Source organism: Mus pahari, chromosome 7 (genome assembly GCF_900095145.1).
Source record: "Mus pahari chromosome 7, PAHARI_EIJ_v1.1, whole genome shotgun sequence".
In the NCBI taxonomy this organism is placed as follows: domain Eukaryota; kingdom Metazoa; phylum Chordata; class Mammalia; order Rodentia; family Muridae; genus Mus; species Mus pahari.
In genome coordinates, this window is record NC_034596.1 from 67,357,390 (window position 1) to 67,384,661 (window position 27,272).

The window sequence follows — 27,272 nt, forward strand, 5'->3', positions numbered from 1 at the left end:
ATGTTGGCCTGAAGAGCCAGGGGAGGGAGTTTACTGAATCATATAGTGGGAACAAGAGCCGATTGACTTGAGGTCATATAGAGCTGGTAGTTAAACGATGGCACACAGACCTACTCATCCCTTTTGCCTCTTTCTGAGTCCTGCTTTTATCTTTATTGACTTCATTTGGGAATAGTTTCTAATTTATGTTAGAAAGGGCACCTACTGTAAATTACAGGTGTACACGGGCCTTCCTCGTTGTGATTCAAGGGAAAAGCAGCACTCTCATCGGCAGCATCCATTTACCTAAAGACCTCCAAGTCTTCTGGGTCCATACCATCTCTTTGCCTGTCACTGTCCAGAGGATGGTGAGTGTGGGTGTCTTTGATTGCTGGCCATGTGTCTACTACTGGGATTGAGATTGGTGGGCTGTCTGATGAAGCTCATCAGTAGAGTTACATGGGCGAGGAGATGGTTGTTCCCTCTGTTTCTGTCTCTGTCTCTGTCCCACTCTCTGTCTCTCTCCATGTGTATGTGTGCTTGTGTACCTGGAGAACCCCTTCCTTTGGCTCTGCATACTTTTAACTTGAGATTCTGGTGTACAGGTCCATGGTATACTACTGGGAGTCAGAGGCCGTCTTGAAGTCATGCATATCACTTTGTATATGCTTACAGAAATTTTTTTCTTATGCTTACAGAAAAATCTCTTCTGAGCAGGATACACTCTTTCCAATAAAATTAGTAGAGGGGTTTTGTCCTAAAATTTTTACAAAATTTTTTGCCATGCCTTTTGCCAAATATTGGGAGAACTGGTAGTTTCTTTATCAACAGTGTCCGTTGTAAGGTTCTCCTGACTCACTCTGCCCTGCCTCCATGTCTCCACTGGGACTTCTCTTGAATGAAATTCAGAAAAAAGGAAAATGGTTTTGAAAACTTGGCTAAAATTACATATCTTCAACAGTTGGAACCAATTTTGTGAGTTTTTTTTGTGTTTGTAGTTGGATAGCTTATCAATTGTGGTGGATACTAATAGGCATAATGGATGAAGTGAAGAACCTGCTTCTGCATTTCTTCATGTTTCTTCCAGGAAGAACACGTGCAGTACATTACCATTTTTCTTCTCCGTGAGTAATTGTGGGCAAGAGTATCCTGTTCTGTAGGAGGTGGTCAGACCCTGGGGCCAGCAGGAACTGCTTCCCTGTCTCCACTCAGTATGGTGTTTAGCTGCCCAAAGAGTTTGCCAGCAATGGACAGAAAGACCTGGGCCAGCGCCCCTTGTTCAGGGGGACCTCGGTGTTCCTGGGGCTGGGCTTGGCAGTTCTGTGCATCCTCCTTGCTAATTCTGGGTGCAGAGCTGCCCTCCAGGGATCACAGGCTTCCTGTCCTCCTCCCCAACATTAATCATTTTATATGGAGGGTCGATGCTCTAATCTCTGTATTCTTGCTTGACGGCTCAAGTAAAACTGGGAGGAAGGTGCTTGTGGGGTGGGCCCTCTGACTTCAGAATGAGGCTCAAACAAGGCCACAGAGCATTCCAGAACAGGGCTGAGACAGGCCTAAAGTTTCCTTGGGGCCAATGTTCTTTTTATCTAGCTAGACCACATCTCTCAGCCAACGTTTTAACAATTTGTCCGTAATGTGTTCATTTCCTCATCACACATATCAGGTGTAAATTCTCTGAGGGCAAGAACGAAATTGGTCTTTTTTCTCTGTTAAATCATTTGCAGCAGCAGGCAGAATAGTAACGGTGAGGATAACACTAAAGTCAACGAGTTATTTCCATGATCAGCTAGCTACCTGTTGCCTGGGTACTAATATTCTTATTTTACAGATTAGAAAACTGAGTTCAGACATGTAGGCCTGAAATATACACTAAAAGTACTTAGTAAGTGTACTGGCTAGTTTTGTGTCAACTTGACACAGCTGGAGTCATCACAGAGAAAGGAGCTTCAGTTGGGGAAATGCCTCCACGAGATCCAACTTTAAGGCATTTTCTCAATTAGTGATCAAGGGGGGAGGTCCCCTTGTGGGTGATGCCATCTCTGGGCTGGTAGTCTTGGGTTTATAAGAGAGTAGGCTGAGCAAGCCAGGGGAAGCAAGCCAGTAAAGAACATCCCTCCATGGCCTCTGCATCAGCTCCTGCTTCCTGACCTGCTTGAGTTTCAGTCCTGACTTCCTTGGTGATGAACAGCAGTGTGGAAGTGTAAGCGGAATAAACCCTTTCCTCCCCAACTTGCTTCTTGGTCATGTTGTTTGTGCAGGAATAGAAACCCTGACTAAGACAGTAAGTAATTGCTGAATGGATGCTGACATGGCCAGAGTTCTTTGATACTCTTATGTAAAAGATGACAAAGAACTGTCTTGTTCTGATGTCATAGTAACTCTGAGAAGCTGCTGGTTAGGGAGATTGGGAACTGCTTTGATTCTGACCTTCCGACCCTGCTAGTGTCACCACACCCTAAAGGTCAGTGTCCAGGGAAGCTCAGAGGCAGCTCTGGTTGTACATTTACCTGTAGACCTGCCGCTGTAGGGTTCTCCACTACTTTGTGTAGATGCTGATGCCTGCTGTGTATAGGAAGGAATTTCCTTGGAGAGTGCTGGATCGTGTTCTGAGAAGCAGCTGAGTTAGTTGGGGTAAGAAAGGCCCTTTTCAGGGTTCTTAGTCTAGTGTGGCCTGAATGTAGGACCCCTTGGGGGACCTTTGGGATGCCTTCTGTGTTAATGGTCTTACTCATACCAGTCAGTCAGGCACTGTGTGAGTCCCAGGCCTGTGTACAGATGAGTACTCACTCCTGTGGGTGGAGGGGCTTACCTGCTCCTCCATAGCATATGGTTAGCCGTAGCTGTGCGTCTAGCCCTCAATGTTGGGTTTCTTTCTTTCTGCCCTGAGCTGTGTCCCATCTCCCAGCATGGTCAGCACAGCTTCCGTCCAGTAGCTTCATTATGCTTTGCCCAGTGTTCTGTTTGTATGTAAGGGAAGAGAGAGCAAGTCCCACAGCAGTGAGTCCTTTGTAAGTGGAAGTGGAAGTGCAGTTTGAAATCCCAGACATTACCTCCCTGAGGCACCTCTGAATCTCCTCTCTCAAGAGCACAGGGCTTCCCACTCCTCATTGCTTCACAGTTGGGGAACCTGGAAGTTCCTGACAAACTGAATTGTTACTTAGAGTATTTGTTCTTTCTTATTGTAGTTGAGGCGTAAGTCTGACCCCAGCCTGTCTGAAAGCTACCTGGGATGGAATAGAGAAGCCCAGGCCCAGTGTGGTTGTGACCTAAGGTCTATAAGGATGCAGTTTACATCTGCCTCCTTCACTCCTATGGAACACGACTGATCATGGGAGCAAGTACCCATTAGCTTCTGGAAGGGAGGGAGGGAGGGAGGGAGGGAGGAAGGAAAATTTGCAGATTATCATACCATACTGAATTGCACTTTGGGAATTTGTTGTGTACGTGGGCAGAGGATGAATCATACCTGCCCATAATTGTGTCTATGAACAAAATCTAGTTTGGAGTGTGTGTGTGTGTGTGTGTGTGTATGTGTGTATGTGTGTGTCTTTATGTTGATTCAGTGTCTGCTGGCATCCATCCTGGTTGATTTTCCAGTATGAGCAGGTACAGTTGTTAATCAGAATATTTTCCACTGGGCTTTACCGGACACTCCCTAGTAAGGCAGCTCTATGTTTCTAAAAGCAGTGACCCTAAAGGCCAGTGTCCTGGGGAGAGCATTTATCAAAATTCTCTTTGCTGTGGACCAAAAGGGACACCTGATTCAAGTAGACTGTCCTGAGGGATTATTCTTACGGGATAGAAACTAGTACCTGCAAGGTAGCCAATGACTTCAACGTGAACACGAGACTTGGAGCCCAGGGAGGAAGCGGCGCTGTGTTTAGAGGTAAGCACAGTTTTCCTGGCATATCTTCAAGTGGGCTGAGTGCTTCCTTGAAATGGAAAGCCCAGGTTTCTTCACTTTGCTATTTTGAGGTCTTTGAAAGTTATACCTGCCTTTTATTTGCATGTTAATTTTCTTATTATTTTAACAGTTGTTACCAGTGTTTGCTGGTATCATTTGTGATCAGCTGTCTGCTTCCATGTGATGGATGCCCCTTTAGAAAGGGGCTTCTTCACTTCCCACGTCTGTGTTTGCATGCTTGCTCAAGACTAGGTCTGCCCAACAGGATGCAGTGTCTGCCGACTCTATGGCTTTATAAGGGAAACCTAAGAAGCCCGACTTCTCAGTTACTAAGTGAATTCCTGTTGGGTCAGTCCTGCTAATAAAAACCTAAGTCGAAAAATCCTTATTACATATTTCTAACCCTGACTATAATGTCCTGGGGTCTACCACCTACCTGGGTACTCTGAAGAGAAAGATGCAGTTTTTACTTCAGGAGCGAAAAATGCACTGATGTAGGGGTTCTGAAGTGTAAAGTTGGAGTGGAAGTAAGCAGCTATGAATTCTGTAGGTGCAGTTAAGGTGACACTGATAAAGGCTTCTATTGAGTGTGGTAGCCTCTCCCTGTCTCCTTATTCTGAGGAACTCAGAATTGATGCTCCAAGGGAGAAAGTTCATGCTCACCTTGGTGTTTCACAGCTGAACAGGCTGTTATATGGTTCAAGAACTAATGGTTTGGAACCCAGTGAAGTGGGAAATCACATCGATGGGGCATTCTAAATGTGCATGTGCAGCAGAGGCGCAGTGGGGAGGCAGTAGTGGAGCAAAAGGGAAGAGCAGGGGGGAGGCAGCAGGGGCATAGAGGGAGAAGAGCAGGGGCACAGGGGGAGGTATCTGGGGGACAGAGGGGGAGGCACAGGGCTGTCTGCTCCTGGTGGTGGAGATTATTCAAGCTTATTAGAACTGCCTAGCATGTTGAGGAAGCTTGATTGAAAATTGCCTATTTTTTTTTTTAATTACCATGCTTATATTTCTATTATTGTTAAACAGTCCAAAACCTATTCATCTGGTAAAACTAGAAGTCTTAAGACCCTCCTACTGTTTTCTTTTGTTATTGTACTATTTATCCCGCCAGCTACAGCAGCGGTCTATTTGCAAGCCACATCCTAGCCCTTGTACTTGCTGGTTTGTTCCTATCTGAGTAGCAGCCGGTTGATGGATGCGGACATGTGCTGCTCTAAACTTGATACTTTGTATAGTGTTACTGTCTTTACGTGCATGCTAACCCTGTGCAATATTTCCTCAGGTCCATTGTCTATATAACAATGATTTTTGTTGGTGGTGTTGGCTTGTAGGAGTTTTGGATGTTAAACCTCCCAGGTTCCACAGGCCGCCTCTTCACTGCCCATTGTGAACAGACTCCAAGTTTCACAAGGTGCTTCTTGTCTGCTTCTGTTGTCCGTCCAACAAGAGTAATCAAATCCAGTGGCATAAAGACCTATACTTTCCATTTTTAAAAATTTTTTTTTTATAGTTTTAGACTTGATACTAGGTCTCTAGTCTATTTTTATTTATTTATTTTTATATCCAGTATAAGATAGCAACCCCACATTACCCTTCTGCATGTGGTTAGCTTACTTTTCTGTGCCATTTGATGAAGAGACTGTTGTTTCCCATTGAGTGGTCTTGGCACCTCTGTGAATGAGCATGCCTTGATCACGTGTAGGTGGGCCTGGTCAAGGCTATGTTTTGTTCTGCTGGTCTGTGTGTCTGTCTTTGTGTCAGTACTGTACCACTTTGATTATCTTTATACTCTGGTTTGGAATTGAGAAGAGTAAGATCCCCAGCTTTGTCCTTTTCCCTCCAGAGTCATTTGAGATTCCACTTTCCTGTTGGAATAGATTTTTCTTTTTATTTCAAGGAGAAAAAATGTCATTGGAACTTAAACAGAGTTATTATTAAACTAACAGTAGTAATTCTTCCTTTTAAAATTATTTTCATAAATATTTTGTGATTTAAAATGTGCAGGACTTATACCCATGTAGTAGAACATTATTTAATTTTTTTTTGTTTTTGTTTTTTTGTTTGTTTGTTTGCTTTTTCGAGACAGGGTTTCTCTGTATAGCCCTGGCTGTCCTGGAACTCACTTTGTAGACCAGGCTGGCCTCGAATTCAGAAATCTGCCTGCCCCTGCCTCCCGGCGTGCACCACCACGCCTGGCTACATTATTTAATTTTTAAAGGCCTGTATTATAAAGGCTGGAGGATGGCTCAACAGTTAAGAGCACTTCCTGTTCTCATAGAGGACTTGGCTTTGCTGCCCAGTGCCATCATGGCAGCGCACAACCTGCTGTAACTCCAGTTCCAGGGCATTTGTAACGTCACCTTCTTTCTGGCCTTAGTGGGCACTGGGCACACCTCATGATGCACAGACATAAATGTAGACAAGCACTCATAAGCACAAAGAACAAGTAAATAAATTTTTAAAAAGTACATACAAATATTATAAACCCTTGTTACATTTCAGAGATGTATTGATATTTTCATTTGAAAAGTTAATCCAGGTCTCACATCAAAGGAGAATTTGGGCCAAGGGGACTGAGGGAAGACCTTTCCTTCTTCAGAGCCCTTGTCATTCTTCTCTGGGAGCCACCTCTGATGGGCTTGTGTGTTTATTATGTTATCACATATCATGTGTTAAACTTCTTTGTATTCTCGAACAAAGAATTCTGGTATGACATATTTACTATGCAACTTAGACTTCTGATTTTAGTTAGACCATTGAACATATCAGGAAATTTGTCATGTCTTAAATTTCAGGTATAATGACAAGTGAAAATTATATAATTATAGTACATTGACATTGTTTTTAATGTGTACTCTATTCTGTGGAGGTAACATTCCTGCGTTGATGGTCCCCATATTTAGCTACTTACTATTAACTTTTGGCTATTTAATAATATCCCTCAAAATCTGGAGTGTAAAATATTAACCTTAGTTCAAATACAGCAAGCTTGGGAATGGCATAGGAGTCAGGATTTACAACAGGGTTTGTGTGTTATTTCATTTGGAATGATTTTTGCAAGAACGACAGTCTGTAGTGTCTAGTCTCACTGAATTGCCCAATAAAGCAATTAGTGTTCACACCTAATTATTTAGACAATTGCAAAGTCGGGTGGAGAGGACACACTGGGTAGAGTCAGCATCCTTTGCACTTATCCTTCGGGTGACTTTAGAGAGGCTTTTATTTGGCTTTGGTTGTGGTCCAGGCCAAAATAAGAGTGTAGTAACCCACTTACAATGACTAAAGTCCAGTAGTGATGCTTTTTCCTTTATTGTTTGGCTTCTGCAGTTTTGGGAGTGTTTGTTTAGCTGTGTGATTAACTTCTTGAGGATTTAGCACAGACAAGAATCTCCATTGAGAAAACACGCTCCTTCTTGCCATTGCTGGCTATTTCTGTGTTTATTGTTTAATGGAAAGAGATGATGCATGTTCACCAGTTCACCCACCCCACACACGAGCTCTTCTGCCCATGGAGCATGCTCAGTAGACCTTATGGCTTGCTTCTGCCCTTTCCCTTCCTTCAGGGTCTTATCTTGTACGTTGTAGAGATTTCAAGGCTCATATTACTTTGTTTTCTGAAAAGCATGCTTCTCAGCACAGTTATTTCTCAATACTCTACCTTTGGTGGTGGTGGTGGTGGTGGTATGTGTGTGTACACGTATGTGTGTATGCACATATGTTTGTGTTCCTCTGTGGGTATGTCTGTATGTAAATTTGTTTGATGAATCTTAGAATCATAACAAATAAACAGTAATTTAGACATGTGGGTACATCTTGAATACTCCTTTTCTAGGGAGTATTCTTGAAATTCTTAGAATTTCCCATCACCGTACAGCTATGATTGAAATAGAGCCAGATACTAAGTTATAGCATTTGTCTAGTTCTCTCCTAGCTGTTCCTGGAGCCATCTGGAGAACTTCCACTGTTGTGGCTTCTGTAAGCCAGACTTTTTGTGCGCTGTTTCTTGGAATATGCAAAATTGGAAGCCAACTGTGGGTGGATCTTTCTTATATTGTTCCTGTAGCTGGTAAAGTCCTGAGAGTATATGTCTTATATTTGATCATAGTTACACCTGTCATTGCATTGAAAGTTTTAGATTTGTGGGTTGACATGGAAAAACCTAAGTAGGCCACTATGGTAAACCTATCTGTAAGTCCAATAGTGATGGTGATGGTGATGGTGTCTGCCTTTAAAGGCATGTGTTTTAAGTATACACAAAATGCAGGCATGCAAAGGTCAATTGAGAGGCCCAGGAATTATTTAGCTATAGACATAAGCTTTAATGAGGTTCTGGAGGGAACTTAGAAATACTGCATTTTCAATAGTTCACTGACAACTATGTGATGCTCTTCTGAGCTCCTTACCCACTTGAAATTCTTCCTACAGGCACAGCAAAGCACACTTAGACCCACATGGAAGTAACAGTCACCAATTATTAAGCAAATACTTGGCTAAATACTTAACCCATGTGTCAGTGAATACATGAAACAGTTTTGGAATGATCTCCATGCATCCACATACATAGGGCTTCTGGAGGTTGTATATTAAAAACTGTGTGCCTGTGTGTCTGTATTGTGAGAAATGTAGTTCTTTTTGGTTTCACATTAAATGGTGCTGCATGCTTTGGGGTGTTCCATGACTCTGCTCCTATCAGGTGTGGTGTCCTCTGTTTGCATATTAGCTCTTTTCATATCAGCACTTACGGCCTAGCATGCCCTTTGTAACCCCAGGTACAGGGTGTCCAAACACTGGCTCTCAGGGCAGCTGTACGATAGTCACCCATAGGACCCCTGAGAGCTGCTCCTGGGCCCCAGGCCCAGAGTTTCTGATTGTTTTGGTGTGGTATAGGCATTTAATTTATACCAGGACACCTATATGAGTCTCTGTCACAAATCAAGAGCCCTGTGTCCTTTCTGTGAAAGGGTTGCATTGACTTTCCTAGGAGCAGCTATAGGTTAAATTTGAGAATTCTTAGATGAGGCTAAAGTGTAAGTGCATTAAAACAGTAGACTGTCAACTGCTGTCCACAGACTGGCTCAGCTGACACCACCTGGGGCATATTAGACCATGGGGCTAAGAGTTTTTCTTTCTGTATGTCTCCCTGACCCCTAATGTATTTTTTTAAATTTTATTTTTGAGAGGTTTGTTTGTCTGTTTTTTCTTTCCTTGAATTGCCTGTGGAAATTCTCAACATGGAAAGAAGTTGGGGAGGGCCCATGTCAAACCTTTATTTCACTAAGCCTTTTAAAACACATTGTGGAAATAAGCCTTGAAGACCAGCATGATGAAATATGACTTCTCTACATGGAGCCATCAGAGGGGACATGTGCCTGCTGTGGGTCTTGAGTAGCTGTGCTGAGGAGTACCACAGTGCCCTGTGCAGCCACTCCTCACCAAACAGGGCAGAGGGGCCAAGTGGCCTTTTTATTGCTTCATTGCTATACTTCAGATTGCATAAAATTGAAACCTCTTTTGAAGTTTTATTACATAAAATTTGCAAGAGGAATTTTTATGAAGGGCAGGGTGACTCTTTGGGAGGAGTTCTGATTTCGTCCTGTGACTGTGTCTTCTCCCTTGTGGTTTCTGGGTGGTTCCTTGCCCGTTGTGCTCGTCTCAAGCATAGGTGTGGGGCTGGCATACACAGACAGAGTTCACCTTGTCGCCCAAAACAGACTCCTCAGAGCAGTGTGTCATGGGAAGACAGAGGCTGGAAAGCAACATTTCCTCCCTCCAAAATGTGAAGCCCGAAAAGAGCCAAATACTTGATAGCTTCCCATAAACGTTTTGACATCTGAAGTCCCACATGGTGGCTGTATGTGTTCAGAATGATCTTCCTGAGGCAGAAGTTAGGAATTCCAGTGGCTCTGGGTTCTGGAAGGTAGGGGGTTTACAGTAGATTTTCTGTCTTGGTGATCAATCGACAGATCCTTTTCTAGGCAGGGGAGATGCCTCCAGACTTAGGAAAGGGATAGTAAGTAGATGAGGTCAGTGACTGGGGACACTGTGGGATGATAGCATCTGAATTGCCAATGTCAGAGTCCTTGTAGTGATTCAACTGGGTGCGGCTTTGGTGGTTCATATGCAAGTGTGGGTTGGAGTGATAGACGTTTGACTTTACTTTTACTACACGTAGCAAAGCTTTATTTTAAACCCCTTTCCATGCTACCCCCAAATCCCAGAGAATTTCCCACGGTTAGCAGATAAACTGACCAACCCACAGAGCTCTTGATTTAGCGATGACAACTGTGCTGTGGAGATTACGGCTGTTTCGTTCCAGGAATGTTGCTTTCCATTCTGCCGCTGCTGACTGAGATGGCAGAGACGTCGCACAGCTGATTCCCACTAAGAAAGGGTTTTCCTTCAACTGCTTAATTTTATTCCCACCTTCTCTTATGTTTCCATTAAAAATCACCAGTCCTCACTGAGAATTTGGGGGTGCTAACCACGTCAAGGAGATGGCACACAGCGCTTGTGCAGCCTTTAGTCCAGTGCCTATGGAAGGTTCTCCACAGAGAAGGGATGCCTCGTCTTTATTTAGCGAGCAAGAACTGACTGCACCATCTGATCATTTCCTTTTGGAAGCTCCCACCTAAGGTGATCTAGCTTTTGTTTTTCCTATGTTGGTCTCCAGCCTCTGACCATCTCAATGTTTGTCTTAGTTTTGTTTTTAAGGTTTCATCTATCCAGGTTTTAATAATAAAAATGTCTCAATTCCAATTTCGCTCTCTCTCTCTCTCTCTCTCTCTTCTTAAATAGAGGAGACAAAAATAAAGTATATACAACTTTTCTTTGGATGATAAAACTGAGTCAGGAAATACAAATACCTTTCCTAATGTTCTGTAAGAAGTGGTTGAATTAGGATTTGAACCCAGGTCACAATTCCTGGGCTGCCAGTACCTCAGTACTGTGGGCCCCTTGAAGGGGCTAAATTTAACCAAGAGTCTTCCCCACTTACTATTTCACCTATTAAAGTGACTTGGTGTGAGAACAGGTCATTGAGAGAAGGGAGCTTTCAGACGTGCTTTCTGTAACCACGAAGGAGAAAGGGCCTCAGACCTTCTTCTGTTTTCAGTCCAGTGAATCGAGTTTTACACAATGTTGGTAGCCATTTTTCTCTCCGAAAGCCTACATAGAAATGTAGATTATGTATTTTTGATCATCTTTGGTTAGGATATAGAGAAGGGAGAAGGCCGAGCAGCTTCTGGCTTAAGGGCAGTGAGGTCTGGAAGCAGAAGTTACCAGGGTTTATGGCATCTCTGGGACCCCAGCATATCTTTATCTGGTAAACTCTGAAGTTTTAGAATATAGTCATCGGAAGAGAATACATATAATATGCAATCTGTTCAACTTCTCTCTGAGACTTTGCCAGAACTGTTTCCAGTAGTAAGAAGTTAACAGTGTCCCCTTCTCGGCCATCGTCATATACAGGTATGTTCTATGTGGCCGGCCCCACTGCTTGTCTGCTTGTGTGAACTGATCTTAAACCTGAAGTTCCTGCAGCGTGGTTGCTGTGGGCTGTTATCAGAGGCAGCCATAGACGTGGAGTTTGTGAAGATTGACTTCAGGAGGCCCTCTCTTCAAACCACGTACCAGAGCATGGAAGGAACAAACAAACATATGCTGGTGTCTTGCAACACACGTGTCCTTCCCCAGTGACGAATGGTCTTACCTGAGGCTCTTCTTGAAAGCTCTTGGGTGACTCAGGACTCTACATCCTTTTGCTTGTTAAGGAGTAAAGCTGGCCTTCTTAAATAACTGAGGGTTTGGTGTAACACGGCTGGCCAGGAAGTCTTAGCTTGTTTTTGTAACCTCCACTTTTCAAGGTGTCTGCCCAGGCTTCAAGTGAGTCTTTCAGAGACAGTGAAGACAGGGACCCAGTGGGGGAACTTTGGCCTTCACCTTCAATTTGCTTATCAGCAGGTCTGCTGCCCAGTGAGTGCCTCAGCTCCATGGTGGGGAGGGAGCTTCTGGGTCACTTGTGGTGTGGCTTCTCTCCCAGATGATTGAGCTGTCCTGGCTCCCAGACGCTGGTTTCTGTCACGTGAGCAGCACAGACATCCTCACCAAGAGCACCGTTCTGTTGGCTTTAGGGATTTCCACTGTGAACCTGAGGTTAACCTGTTGAGTCATACGACTAGACCTGCCAGTTTTTCAGGGTGAAAAATCTAGTGGTGTTCTTGTCTGCTCTTCCCATGAAATGTGGTGAGGGAGGGGGGCAGGGTTCCTGGCAGGATCCGAGGCAGGAACTTGGAAACACAGTTAAGAATACATGTACTTGCTGGTTGGGTCCTGGTCTGGTCTGAGGGTGTTTGTAGCGTGCACTTGGGCCTCTCCTCCCTCACTTAGTAAAGAGCTAAGGGAGGGAGGGCATAGGTTTGGATTCTTGATCTACGCTCCTGTGCCTGTCTGGATGACCAGTGGACCCTAAGTACTATTTTTTAGGGGTTCCTTGGCTATTTTGGCTTTTAGGAATTTGTTTTCCCTAGTGTCTGGGTGTGGCCAGAGTGGGATGCCCTCCTCGTTTTCCTCTTGCATCAGAGAAGTTACTGGGATGAGCGAGCAGATTGCTGAGTGAATTTCCCAGAGCCACTCCAAGACATGCCCCATTAGAACATTCTTTTGGGACCAAGTGTGTGGGAAGGGCTGGGCCGTCTCTCCACTGGATGGCCTGAGAAACGCCCTTTCCATTTCCTGGTGGAAAGGATGTTGAAACTTGCAGGTTTTCAGATGCTTCTGCAACCTTTGGCTGTATCTTGTGACTCTTTGGCGGCGTTTGGCATCTGGTGTCCTTGGGAAATGAAACCAGACAAGTGGAATGTGAGAGGATAGGGATGGCCAGAGAACGAAGCAAAGCTCTTTCCCTTTCACGTTTTCTTGATAAGAGATCTTGAGTTGTATTGCTGCAGCCCAAACTGCATTGGATGCCCCTGAAAAGTAAACTGATGTTGGAGGACCTTCTGAAAGTAATCGGTATGGCAGCTGGGATAGAGACAGAGCCCGGCCCTTCTCCATAAGGGTCTTGTGCATACAGATTTTGCCCTTGACCCTCTGATTGTGCAAGTGACCTAAACTCAGTTTGTCTCAGAAATGTCAGAGATCATCCATTGTTCAGAAATGCTTGTGTTTGGCGTTGAGAATTTTAGCTGGAGAATTTACTGTGAAACAGGCTGTCTTGGTGAGAATGACCGAGCTAGAGAAGGACCGAGGCTCCCTACTGAACTTGTGAGTACATGCAGAAACTCTGTTGGCTCTTAGGTTAGTGGGTGGCTGGCAGGAGCTTCATGCCTCTTGCTCCTTCCCTGGCCCCAGCCTGTGTAGGTTCTAGTTTCCTTTGAATCAACTCTCGTTGTGGAAAAACCTTGGGAAGATAGCCAGTGAGTGATCTGCTCCCTTGGGAAGGACAGACATCTCTAAAATGTGTGGCAGAGGTCCCCAATGAACCAATTAAAACAGTGTGTAAATCAGTGCAAACTGTTTGTCATCAGAACTGCCACGTTTCCCCCTAACATGGGATACTCATTGTGTCTTGCTTTGTGGAAAGCAAATATTATGCATCTCCTGTGTTGTCACTGGCATTGTCAAAGGGAAAGTGCTAGGAAAGGTGTTCTTAGAGACTTGAAGCTTCTTGCTAATTAAAAAAACAAAAAGGCCTTAATCATCTTCCCCTCCATTCCCTAAAACTGGCGTTACTTTGTGGCTATTGCTGTACTAAGAGGTCTTGTTTGTTTTGGTAAAGTACAGATGACTGACTTGGAGCTAGACCACAGATGGACTGCATTTCTTACCCTTCCCTCAGCCAAGTGCACCTGCTGCAGAACCTTTAGCTTTAATTGCTTCCTTGTGCTCGGCGTAGTGTAGTCAACTGTAATACTGTAGATGGATTGCATCGGGATATCCCAGAGATGACTTCTTCCTCTGCCCTAGTGCCAGAAGCTGAGATTAGAGAAGTGTTCTGCTTGAGGGGCCAGCTGTCAGGGTGGAATTCATCCTTTCTTTCAGACTGATCTCATTAAAAAGGAGCCAAAATGTACACACAGGTTCCTAGTTTCAGCAGGCACATGTGCCCTCTCTAGTCAAGAGAAGGGCCAGCTGCCCTGGTCCTCATCATCTCCTCTAGGCTATGAACTCCCAGAGTGGTGCTCCATCTATGTCTCTAGCTCTGTCTGGAGTGGTGCTCCATCTATGTCTCTAGCTCTGTCTGGAGTGGTGCTCCATCTATGTCTCTAGCTCTGTCTGGAGTGGTGCTCCATCTATGTCTCTNGGAGTGGTGCTCCATCTATGTCTCTAGCTCTGTCTGGAGTGGTGCTCCATCTATGTCTCTAGCTCTGTCTGGAGTGGTGCTCCATCTATGTCTCTTGCTCTGTCTGGCACATTGAGGGGACACAATGAAGATAACAAATTTAACATTTTTTTTTCCTTAAGCAAAGGATTTTCTAAGTGTAAGGAACTGGGGAAATACCTAAAGGATTTTGTGGTGAGTCGACTTCCCATGGAGCTTAGTTGTGAGTGAGTTGACAGAGAAGAGATGAGCCAGTTTTCCCAGGAATCTTTTGCTCTGCTCCAGGGAAATTTCAAACACCTTGAGGGTGAGTTCCATCTGCAAAGCTATTGCCAGCATCAGAACCTTGACTAGTGGCTGAGGAGTACTCAGTGCTCCAGTTGGTTATGAATGGTTATAAATGTTCTGGTGTTGTCAAACCAGATCCAAAGACAGTTGTGGGAGGAGCCATTGCGGTCAGGCCATCTGCTCATTCATGCTTTGCATTCAGCAAGCATTTGTTAAAAGTATACAAGATTTGTCCCTGCCCTCAGAGTCCCTGAGTCTAGTGGAAGAACAGACTCCAAGAGCACTGTTATATACGTGATGTGTAGTAGTGTGGCAAGAGTGTGTACCTGTCCCATGAAAGTGGCATAATTAGAGTGAGTCCTGAAAATGGTCCGTTGAGATGGCTCAGAAGATTAAGGCTCACTGCTGTTACTGATGACTTGCGTTCAAGCCCTGAAACTCATGGTAAAAGGAGAGAACTAATCCCTGAAAGTTGTCCTGTGTGTGCACAAGTGTGTGTCTAAAAAGGAAAACAGTCCAGTCTAATGTATGGGCTCCGCCGTGCAACTACTACCAAGGTCTATGGCGGCATGTGTCCACTTGTGGTTGGCTTAAGCGTAGGAGGTGTTAGGGAAGTCGAATGATGAGGGCAGGAAAATCCAGTCAGCCAGGGCTGGCATTGCTGTGTGCCGTCTGAGTTTGGGCCTCTGCCCTCTTCAGCTCCCATTACTCACATCCTGGGCTGGCTTGTCCCTGACTCAGATTTGCCTGTCACTCCCTGATCCAGGCCAGTACACACACTCCTGTCTGGAAGCCTTTCTACTGACATTTTGCTCCTACTTTATCCTTTAGGTCTCAGCTAAATGTCACTCATTAGGTGAGGCCTTCTCTGAGCGCCTTTTGGAACAGCTCAATATTAAATGCATGCCTTCGATGGTGAAGCTCAGCCATTTTAGCCTGCAGTCCAGGGGCCTGTATGGGCATACCACCTGCTTTTTTGTTCTGTGAACTAAGAATGGTTTTCACATATTTGATGGTAGCAAAAAAAGTTTTTAAAATACTCTATGTTTGTTTTGAAAGAGAGGGTCTCATGTAGCTGATACCTGTCTTGAACTCATCATGTTGTGGTTCATTGTCCTGGACCTTCTGATTTTCCTTCCCGTACTTCTCTAGTGCTGGGGTTACAGGTGCCCACCAGCAGATCTTATTTTACATGGTGCTGGAATGAAACTCTAAGTTTTGCCCATGTTAGGCTGTACTGCCTCACCTGTCTTACATCCCAGCCTTGGGCATTATAACCTTACTTGAAGTTCATGTTTCACTTTCTAGAGTGGTATGTTATTAGAACTTGGGTTCACCATGTTTACATATGTCTGTGACTGCTTTTGTTGGAAAATGGCAGCACTCAATACTTGTAGCAGAGGCCAAATTTTCTACAGAGCCTACTGTCTGGCCATACACAGGAAAGGCCTACTACCATCTGGCCTGAAAGCTAAGGGCCAGGGAGAAGAAACTATTGAAATCATCCTGCTGGGAGGTGAAAGGTGGCTGCCTCAGGCCAATACCCTGACGTTGGAGAGGGTGGAGACTGGAATCCAGCCTGATGGAGCAAGCTACTTCCCTGACTTCTCTCTGTACATCCCCACGCCCCACTCCCTACTCCCTGCCTGCCAGATTTGTCTGTGTTCTTTACCAGCAGCCCAGGTCTTCCTCGAGGTTCTCCATCGGCTCCTGCTTCCTCAGCTTCATCTTTCTAGAGGTGATGGGAAGAGGTTCCGGGTGTGCCGAGCAGTGGGAATCCCTGTGGTCAGTGAAGGGCTTGAGGGGGAGGGGGCCTGTGCAAGTGACTGCTGCCTGAGTGGATGATTGCGTTTACTTCCTGTTTTGATCTGTATCTGGGGATTCGGTGCTGAGAAGTGGCGTTCCAAATACGTGGATGAGCTGGCTGCCAGTTGGACATCTCAGCTATCCCTGTGCATCCTGGATCATTTAAAGGTGCGTTTAGTCAGTTGTGGGTCCACCAAGGAGCTAGCATGAAATCTTGACCTTTGGGCCTTACTGAAGCTGAGCATGAATTGTCTGTCAAGGCCAAGGAGTGCTCCATACTAAAATTATTTCAATCAGGTTCTGACCTGTTGTAAACTCCGCAATTTATTGCACATGTTAGAGTTAGTCACACCTTCGTACTCTAATACTTATAGGTGGTATTTTCTTTTTACATGCCTTGGGTCTTTGTTCTCATGGAGTTGACTCCTTCAAAGAGGGGAGAAAGAGCAATATCACAAATTACTGTAACTGTCAATCATGGCATCATGAAATGTTGTGACGGTTCAGACAGGCCTAGCTGGATATTTAGCAAGACTGCCAGGAAGAAGTGTCTAAACTTCTCAGCCTTGAAGCCTGGGCGGGAACCTTAAGACCTTCCAGGTGCTGCCACCTGTGTATTTCAATCTACTTCATTTTCTTGCCTTTATTTCCCAGAAGTCTAAGTACTCCGCCCACCCCTCCACCTAACCACACAGACCCTGACCTAAGCAGCCTCTTACTTACTGTTAGCAAGCTCTGTGGGACACTGATCTGGCGTCCAAGGAGATTGAGGTTCCTGCCATTTAACACATACCAAAGACAAGCACCAAGAGTTATGGTTTAATGAGATAAGTCTTGACTCCCTTGACTTAGCGTGCACCAACTGCCTACCCGTGCAGAGTACAAGTCATGAGATTAGCTAGGACAGTGGTTCTCAACTGCCTTGATGCTGCGACCTTTTAATACTGTTCCTCATGTTGTGGTGACCCCCCAACCATAAAATTATTTTTGTTGCTAGTTCATATCTGTAATTTGCTACTGTTATGAATCATAATGTAATGTAACTATCTGAAATGCAGGACCCCCAAAGGCTCGCGACCCACAGGTTGAAAAACACTGAGCTAGAGAGCGTTTCACAGTGATTTGAGATTGTTGAGATACTTGTGCTGCATATTATAAAAACTAGCCATTTGCAACAAGATCATAGGGAAAACAACCAGTCCTTCTCCACAGGTGTTCTGGCAAGCTAGTTGTACAAACCACCATACCTTGGTTGTCTACTTTCTTCCTCCTCTTGGTTCTTTTAGAAGTGCCAGGGAAGGGACTTGGGGCCTGACACATCTGTTTTGAGTATTTTTAACAGGCATTTTCCCCCACACTCATGTCCTTCTTCTAAATAATTGCATCAATTATGTTTTTAAATCTCTTTTCATTAATGTTGAGAATAGTGAGTGTGTCTTTATTGTAGCAATGTGAGACATACTAGAGGCTCTGTGTCTTACAAATCCAAGGTGTCTACACATAACCACAGAGTCAACTGCTGCTCATATTTTGATAAATTTCTCTGATCCTTATGCACATCCATGTGGATTTTTTAAATAAAGACGTGCCACTACAAACCTACAATTATGACCATGTCACTAAGTATCTTCTCACAAAGGGGCTACTGTGACCCACCATCTTTGTGCCATTACAACATATTTTAGATTGTTTTCATCATTACTCTTTATTGTATGCTCCTTGGCTGTTTAGGTGATGATTTGATGTGTGTGTGGGTAGGTGTAATATGTGTGTGTGTGTGTGTGTGTGTAAACATCTTTGATTGCGTCTCTGAACATTTAAGGATATATTCTGAGAAGCAGAAATACTAGGTCAGGATGTGTACCTGTTTTAAGGGTTTGATGAGTTGCTTTAAAATATGCTGAGCCAGATTCCAGCTGCTATCCGCCTGCCGCAGATGTGTCTCACTGCCTAATTGCTCCGGAACAGGGTGGGAGGATGTTGACAAAAGTCATGAAGAACAAGGGACAACCTAGTTAGAGACGGAGAGGGGTTCAAGATATTTGGGCGCATGAAGAGTAGGGCATTAGTAACAAAATAGAAAACATGGGGAAACTGGGCTGAAATCCGGTTTGGAAGCCAATTTAGAATAGTACTGAGGGAGCCATTAGCAGATGTTTGAAACAAGGAAATGAGAGCCCAGGACTCTGCCTTGGGAAATTGAGGATGTAATAGACTGCCTCAGGTTATTCCTGCCTAACACCCTCCTGCCCCTTTCTCTCCAGGCACTGTCCCCTCTGCTTGGTAGCCTGCTCTGCTTTCCTGGACCTTTTGTCTTCCTTTTGTTTATCAAGAACTGTTTGCAGACTCTCCCTGGGTTCTTGCTGTGGGTTTCCCTGGAGCTGTCAGGCAGGGCATGTCATCTTACCTTTGTTTTAGTAATATGATCTACAGCTCTCTGCTCCTAGACTGAGTTCCCATTTCTGAATCCTTAGTTGTTCACTGTGTATGGAGCACAGCAGGCACGGACAAACATGTGTCAGAGGACTCCCAGGCACTGCATATGTGTTGTGTAACACTGTACATGCTTACTTTAGACCAAGGGATGCATGCTGCACTTCAGTACGAAGTTAGGTGCCTCAGTTTGTATCTCAGAGCCAACATGCCTGCCCTGTAGGCACCCCTCTCTCCCTCCCTTTATGTTCCAAGGAACCATGCACACTTCTGCATTTCAGACAGCTAAAGGCTCCATCCTAGAGGTGTTTAGAAGCCTTAGTTATTCATAAAAGCCTTTATCCAAAATATTAATGAGAAAAAACAAAAAAATGGTGGGTACATCTACAAACAGATTTGTAAGATGCTGTATGTTGATAAAACAATTTTTTTAAAAAAAACTTAAGGAAAAAACAAAGAAAGAAATCTCTCCAGAAGTAACTGTTTTTAATTGCTGACACAATTGTTTCTAGTCTCTGTTCTGTGTTTCTTTTGTATTGTTAAGTACACAGTCCTGTTTAATACATTGTTCTTTAGGGCAAACTTAAGAGCCCAGCTCTTCATCTTCATGTCCCAGTGTTTTTAAACTTTTTGGTGTAGCGCCCTTTACAATGAACTTGAATAGTAAAATTCATTATTCCTGAAGTATTTACTGTCATGGCTCCTTCTTCATAAAATTGCAAGGATAGTTCCAACTAGTGACAACTGCTGTCTCCCCTCCTCCTGGGCCCTCCCCAAGGATGGAAGGCTAGTGAGTGGGGTATGAAAGGTGTCTGCTCTAGAGAAACAACCAAGGTGACCTCTTCAAGAAGGTGCTGGTGCTTCTCTTAGGAGGATTCAGCCGTGCATGGATGTAAACCTGAACATGCGACACCCGACGGTGTTGGTACAAAGGTCCCGGGGCTGACCAGTGGTTTTAGCGCAGTAACCCCTGGGAAGGTGCAGAGGCAGATGGGGCAGAGTGCGGAGGCTCAGGAGATGATTGGCTAGCTTGAGTGTGTATTTAATTGCAAGAAGTTTTATAAGATGAGCTTGTTAAGGCACCATGTTGTTCAGAGCCAGCCAGGATCTCCTTCCTGTGACTTTATCCCCTCTCACAGAGAGAGCTGCCTGTGCGCTCACAGTTGCGATCCCTTGGCTTTGGGTTCCACCTTGGGATTGAAACACAACTCTGAACCTATTCTGTATTATCAGCCCCGAGGTTTTTCCCTCCCCCTTGGGCCTTTTCTTGTCTTTTAGGAAGTGCCTGTCATCTGTGTGGGTGGACAAACTGCTTAGTCAGGAATTGTCAGCAAGGTGTCATTTCTATCTCTGAAGTCAGCTGCCGGGCCCTTGGGAGGGGCTTGGCATTCTCCAGAGCAGCTGTACCACCCCTTTGGGGGATGCAGATCATATATCCTGCATGTCAGATATTTACATTTTGACTCCTAACAATTGCAAAATTACAGTTATGAAGCAGCAACAAAGTAAGTCTATGGCTGGGGTCACCACAGCATGAGGAGCTTCATTAAGGGTCACAGCGTTAGGAGGGTTGAGAGCCACCGCCCTGTGGGCTCTCAACAAGTCACTGGCCACTACTCTTCACCATGCTTGAGACAGGTCTCCTGTCATCTGCTGCGCATGCTACACTAGCCAGTGGAGAGCATGTAGCTTCTCCTGTCTGTCCCCACCTCCTGATAGGGGAACGTCAGGGTTATGGTCCTGTTTGCCCTGCTGCTTTTCTGTGGGCCGGCAGTCCCTATTGGGATCGGGCTTGTGAGGGAAGCACTGAGCTCACTAAGCACGAGTCCAGTGCTTGTTTTCCTGTCGACAAGACAGCAAGCATTCGGAACATGGGGTTTCTTTAACTGGGTTCTCACCAGACTGTATCACTTGGAAATAATTCTGAGACAAAGTATGGTTGTAATTCAAAAAGTATTCAACTCCTTAAAAATTCTTTTGTGATAAAAACTCAAAGGGGTGCAGGTTAGAAAGGCAGAGATTCCCCAACTCTTTTTACTCTTGAGGCTACTGCTATTAGTATATTGTATGTATTCGTAGATCTTCTGAAACCGCCCTGTAATCCTGCAGGGTAGAGTGTGTGTACTCATGTGGCATTTGAGAGTTGCTTTTTTTTTTTTTTTAAACTCTACATATTTAGGTGTCTTATTCTGTTTAATGAATTCATAATACTGTGTTGTGTGAACATGCTACAATTAATTTCAATCTTTCCCTTAATGGTGGACTCTTTTTGTCTTTCTGTTTGTAAAGCCCTAATCCAATAGTTCTTGATTTGCCATTAACTTCAATTATGATAAGCATTTACAGAGTGACTCCTCTGTTTCTGACTCTAGACAAAGTACGCCAGGTCATGTGCTTAAGTTATAGTGATAGCTATCCAACAGGAAGACACAGCATAGAGAAGGTAGACAGGGAGAAGGGTGCCTGAGCATTCAGTATTACTGAGTCCACCCACAGGAGGCAAAGGAGAATCTGCAGCAGGACCGTAAGGCATGCACGAGGGCTGACAAGAAAGTTCGACAGGTAAAGGCACATGCCACCAAGACCCGAGGTCAATGCCGTGGAGGGACCTGCATGGTAGAAGGTCGGAGCTGACTTCCCCAAATTGTCCCTAGACTCCACACATGCACTGTGGCACACACATGACTCCCCTCCCCCACCCTCCCCCAAGTAAGTAAATAAATGAAAGAAAAAATATGAAGCTTTAAGTTGAAAAAGAAGGATAATGAGATTTCCTAGGAACCAAAGAAAAAAGCAATAATTTGATTCCTCAGCTCTCCGAGGTTGATGTTTATTTTTGAGATTATACTATAATTACTACAATCTCTTCCTTTCCTCCCTTCAAAACCTCCCGTAAACCCCTTCTGCTCTCCTTCAAATTCATGGTCTGGTTTTTTGTTTTGTTTTTGTTTTTACCAGTTGTTATTGCATGCATGTATATATGTATTTTCATACACATATATTCCTAAATATAACCTATTGAGTACATACATTGCATGTTTTCAGGGCTGACCATTTGTCAACTAGGCAATCAGTAGAAAATCTCTTCTTTGCGACACCCACCTCTCCCAGCTTCCCTCGGTTGCTTGTGGTTCTCTGTGTAGGGCTGAGGCCTTGTGGGTTTTTCTTCATCCAGTTTGCCATGTTCATTGGTGTTCTTCTGCTCACATCTGGGCAGTCATGTTGGTGAGACTTGATGGGTGTGGCTTGTGATGTTACTAGGAGACACAATCTCACAGCTAAAGTCCCCGATCCTCTGGCTCTTAAATTTTTCCTAGTCCCTATTCTGGAACGGTCCCTGAGCCTTAAGTGTGGGAATGTTTTGTTGATGTGCCCATTGGGATCGGGCTCCGCATTTTGATGGGTCATGGTTTTTCTGTAGTGGTTTCTGTCTGTGGCGAAGAGAAGCTTTAGAAACAGTCGTTCTTGAGGAAAAGGGATTTCCTACAAAGAATGGCCATCGCTGGCCAGGTCAGAGCGTGATGCAGGGTGCAGTGGCTGGAGCTGCACTGGTTGCATGGGTGACCTAAGGAAGCATCCACAAGGGAGTGAAAGGACATGAGCTCTCTGCCATCCTCTACCCCTTTCTCCTGCAGGGTCCACACATGGCCAGGAACACAGGGGACACTCTTTTGTGCTAGTTTGATTTTTCAAAATGTTTACCTGCCCTTCTCAAACACGTCATGTTTTCTTTTCACAGAGTGTAGAAATATCAAGAAATAGGAGAGAATTCAACCATGGCCCCACGGAAGAGAGGTGGCCGGGGGATTTCATTTATCTTTTGCTGTTTCCGAAACAATGACCACCCAGAAATCACGTACCGGCTTAGGAATGATAGCAACTTTGCACTTCAGACGATGGAGCCAGCGCTGCCCATGCCCCCTGTGGAGGAGCTGGATGTCATGTTCAGTGAACTTGTGGTGAGTCTCGGATGTCTAAGCTATCATGGTTGATAAATCAGGGGAGGAGAGGAGAGGCGATGAGTGGGCTGGCTTGGTTTGCCCACGTTTGCTCCCTGTGTCTGAACCCTCACCGTCCTCACTGAGATACGAAGAAGGCGGGGCGTGGTCGGGGGGTGCATGGGTCTCAAAAAAGGTTGTATGCCTCTACATCCAAGGGTTTTGTTGGTGCTTTGTGTGGGCAGAGATTCAGTGTTTGGTGTTCAAACAGAAGTAGGTAGTGCATTCAAGCTTGCTCTTCCTCCTTCTCCTTCCTCAGGCTCATGCTTATGTGTGAAAGGAACTTCTGCATCTACTTCACACCTTCTGGGATGCCCCAGTGTCCCCCACACCACCCCAACACATAGTATTAGTGGTATTTGAAAAGTAGTCATGCTTTCCAGCTTGTCTTTGATCTTCCGTGAAAGAAATTAGTCCTTAAGTACGGTATCATTACTTAGACTAATGATAGGATTGGAGGAGCAGCAGCTGTGGGAAAGTTTTTATAGATACCATCACACCGTAGAGGCCACTATCCTCAAAGGAGATGATGGGGCCAGTGTAGGACCTGTTCATCGAGAGATGCAGGCCAGCTCAGCACCTTCTCGTCAAGAGGACACTATGGCATACTTTAAAGAGAGCCAGTGCAGAGATCGGCAAGGCCTTGCCTCAGTTTACTGCTCTGAGTTTGTCTATGTGTGTATAGAAAGTCAGGTGATTTTTCTGAGCCGGTTTTCTGAAAAGGGTAGGAGAAACACCTCCTCTCGGGTTTGTTGCAATACATAAGCCAGAGGGGGGCCACAGCAGTGGGGTCTTGTGCCTGACTCTTAAAGGTGCTCCATGAAGTCACAGGAGTGCTGTATCCTCACAGCCAGCATTTTCTAATAGAGTTTGTACTCCTTGGACCATATGAATTGTGTGTCAGGAGCTAAAGAGTGTGGCCTCTTGCTTGATTCTTAGTGCAGAGAGCAAGCTGTGTCACTGCCTGCCAGGAGACTGACACTGTTGTTCCAGCTTTTAAAGATAAGAATTCAGAAAGGGAAAGATGAGCCAGCATGAGAGTCTGTGGAGCTGAGGTTTGCATTTTAGTCTCCCAAGGGGAGAAATGAGCCTATTTTTGAGCAGAGTTGATTAGGATAAAAAGAGATAGCTTATGATTGCATGTTTGTACTTTATAATATTGAATATTTTATCCACTCTCCCTTCTCTACTTTATGAAGAAATTTATTTTAGGTTTCAAATCAAAAAGCTATAACCAGCTGTGATGGGGCTTGTTTGCAATCCCAGCACTTGAGAAAAGAGGTGGGAGACTGGGAATTTAAGGTCATCTTCTGTCTCACTGTGAACTCAAGGCCAGCCTGGGCTGCATGCGAGCACACAAGTACATGCACGTACACATGTACACATGCACATGCTCACATATGTGGCTAGGGATATAGTTCAGTTGGTTGGTTCCTGCCTAGCATTCCAGATACCCTGTTGTCTGAGTTTTCCCATCTCTGGGACCACCCTGACACTGAGCATCTTAAGGGAGGAAGAGCCTCTTTGCTTTCAGGCCACAGTGACAGGAAGGCATGGCAGCAGGGGTGTGGCACTGCTAGTCAGTCACACATGTCTGATGTCAGGAAGCAGAGACTCCAGAGATGAATGTCTCTCCTTAGTATCATCACTCCAGGACTCCAGCCCATGGATCGCCGCTGCCTATATCCAGGGTGGGTTTGCCTGCTCAGTAAAATCTTTCTGAGAACAAACACCCTCATAGGCATACCCAGACTGTGTATCTTAATGAGTTGGCAGGGAAGATTAGCATGGCACCTGGATTCAGTCCCCAGCACTGCATAAACAGGGCATGATGACTCAGGGGGATCAGGAATTCCAGGTCATCCTAGGTCCCATAGCAACTGCAAGGCCATCCTGGGATACCTGAAACCCTGTCTCAAATGATATAAAACAAAGCACACACACATTCAAGAAAGTTAGACTTGGCCTCCAGTGGCTGATGGCAGCAGAGGGGATGGATCAGGATAGTCTAGCATCACCCGAAGAGCAAAGTTCTTCCGCAGGGACCACATGTGTGCTTGTTGTGGGCTGTGCAGCAGGTGATAAGGATCATGGTCAGCGAAGACTCTCAGCGAGTGACCTGTCACCAGAGCTACAGGCTGGAAACAGGGGCAGGAGGTCATGTTAGTAGCTGTCCAGCCTCCCAAGCTGGCTTCTGCTGTGGCAGTGAAACATTCGTGGTCCCAACAGTGAAGCCTCACCCTGTGCTAATGTCGCACGCTCTCTCCAGGTCAGCCGCAGTTCTGCTCCCTGAAAGGAAGCAGCAGTCTCTACTACGCCTCAGCCTGCAAGTAGCATATCACCGGGGCCCACTTTTCATTGCCAGCGTAGATCACAAGGACAAGTTTGAGAACACTGGTAAAGAAAGTGTCTTTCTTTGTAGGGGTTGGCACCACTAGTCACATGGCCAAGGCTGAGGTCATCGAGGGGACCAGAGGATGCATAGTCCTCTCCCAGGGAGGGGCTGTGAGTCACATGCCAGCATGGCTGTGGGGAAGGGCAGTCATGGTGCATTTATGGCTTGGTTTTATTTCCTGCTCAAAGTGCTTTACAACCGAAAGTGTATCTCTGAGGAGAGGGGTGCCACTGGTAGCTGAAGGCCTTGAGGGGTGTGGTGCCACTGGAGAGGTAACATCCCTGCATATCCTGCATCTGTGCTCCTTCAGCTTGTCCTGTCAGACTCCTGAATTGAGACCTACCCAGAAGCTGGCAGTCACAGTTCCATGTACATCTTGGAGACAGCTTCTCTGCATTCAGAGGAAGAAAATTCCACTCTCTGCTTACTGATGTCTCTATTGTGTAGGAGAAAATTGCCTACAGCTGCTAGTTGTTAAAAAACCAATGCCAAACCAGAACCTTAAGCCAAAACCATTGGAAAACAAATTATCTTGAGGTTTGTGTCTGTCCTGGTGAGTGACGATGGATTTTTGTCTACCTCTTACTTCAGGGACTTAGACCACAAATCCTTCCAATTGCCAGGGGAGGCCTGAGGCTAGAGAGGTGGGCTCACAGCCTCTTTTTCTCTGGGTTCTTCTGTGCAGTTACACAAGTGATCCTGCTGTACCTTATACCAGGAAGGGAGTAGCAGAGAGGGCCTGGCTGTTTGGTCAGCATTGCTGGCTGCCTGCTTTGCCTGCAGTCTAAGGGGATTTCTTTCAAGGCAGGTTCTATTTGAATTTGAGCTTGATTCATTTTCTGTAAAATGAGGATCAAACAATCTCAGTGAGAGAGTTTCTGTAAAGATTGAAGAAGATTACTAAAACAACATCAGAGACCAAACACAAAATGCTGGCACCTAGCTGGATCTGGTATTACAAGACTGAATTCCAAGCTACTTGGGAGGTTGAAGCATGAGGCTCCTAAGTTCAAAGCCAGCCTGGGTAATGGAATGAGACCTTGTCTTAAATAAATTGAATGCTTTGTATATATCTCATGTGAGAGGGCCTAGATTCAATCTCCAGATGGAAAGAAGGAAGTACGGAAGGAAGGAAGGAAGGAAGGAAGGAAGGAAGGAAGGAAGGAAGGAAGGGAGGAAGGAAACAGGCAGGCAGGCACCTAGGCCGTGCATCAGGGTCTACAGCTAAGTGCAGCAAGCTGGGAGGTCAGTGAAGTCTTTTCTGAGGACAAAACTCTCAGCAAATACCCAGTTTTCCCCTTTCTTAGAATCTAATCTGCTTGCTGTGTGAGCTCTGACTTCAGCCCCTTTCCCTCTGCATTTTCTGGAAAGCATCTTATCAGAGCGGGTTATTGTCCCTTATCCTGTCTGATGAGTCACTCGTGACATTCCTAAAAAGTGAAACAAGTGACTTTCTTTCAGAACAGCATATTGCAGCCTTATCATCTCATTAATGAGGCAAACCTGGAAGGAAGTGAGCTTGTGAGCCTTCAGAGCAACAGCCAGGAAGGGTGTGCCTTTAGCAGTCTCTCCCTGCCACAAGCAGGGGCAGTAAGAATTGGAGGCACTTGACCCTTACCATTTATTATTACTATTACTAGTATTATTATTATCATTATTATTATTATTTATTCTGCTGGGGATCAAACCCAGGGATTTGCATTTGCTAGACAAGTGCTGTACCACCAAGCTACACCAACCCACCTCCTGTCCCTTCGACTCTCTACTTCTTAGGGTATTGTTTACCACAACACATTTACCTGTTCGCCACATTCATCTATGCAGTATACACAGCCCTAACTGCAGGCACCATCAAAACCAATCTAGGCATTTTTGTTGCCCTTAAGATAACCCTCATGTCCATTGATCATCATTTACCATCTGTTCTGAAAACCCCTGAACTAACTGCCTTATGTCTTGGGAATTTCTTGGATAGTTTGAACAAATGGAACCACAACATACAGACCTTAGTAACTGGCTTCCTTTATGCACTATCATGATATCTAAAGTCATCCATTGTGTGGGTGCCAGCTCTTCATTTCTAATCATTGCCAAAAAACATCCCATTATAGAGATGCATCACACTTTAAGAATCCACTCAATATT

The 27,272-nt window shown here is 45.0% G+C and overlaps 1 protein-coding gene across 3 annotated transcripts in view; it reads left to right on the top strand.

Annotated features, from left to right (window-relative positions):
• The window catches only part of Daam1 (dishevelled associated activator of morphogenesis 1), a 158,392-nt gene that overhangs the window by 42,976 nt on the left and 88,144 nt on the right, over positions 1-27,272 (top strand). For all 3 annotated transcript variants that reach the window (XM_021202647.1, XM_021202648.2, XM_021202650.2), the window contains exon 2: positions 22,474-22,693. In XM_021202647.1, coding sequence (XP_021058306.1) covers positions 22,511-22,693 — 183 coding nt within the window. In that variant the 5' untranslated portion in view covers positions 22,474-22,510. The remainder of the gene's footprint in view (positions 1-22,473; positions 22,694-27,272) is intronic.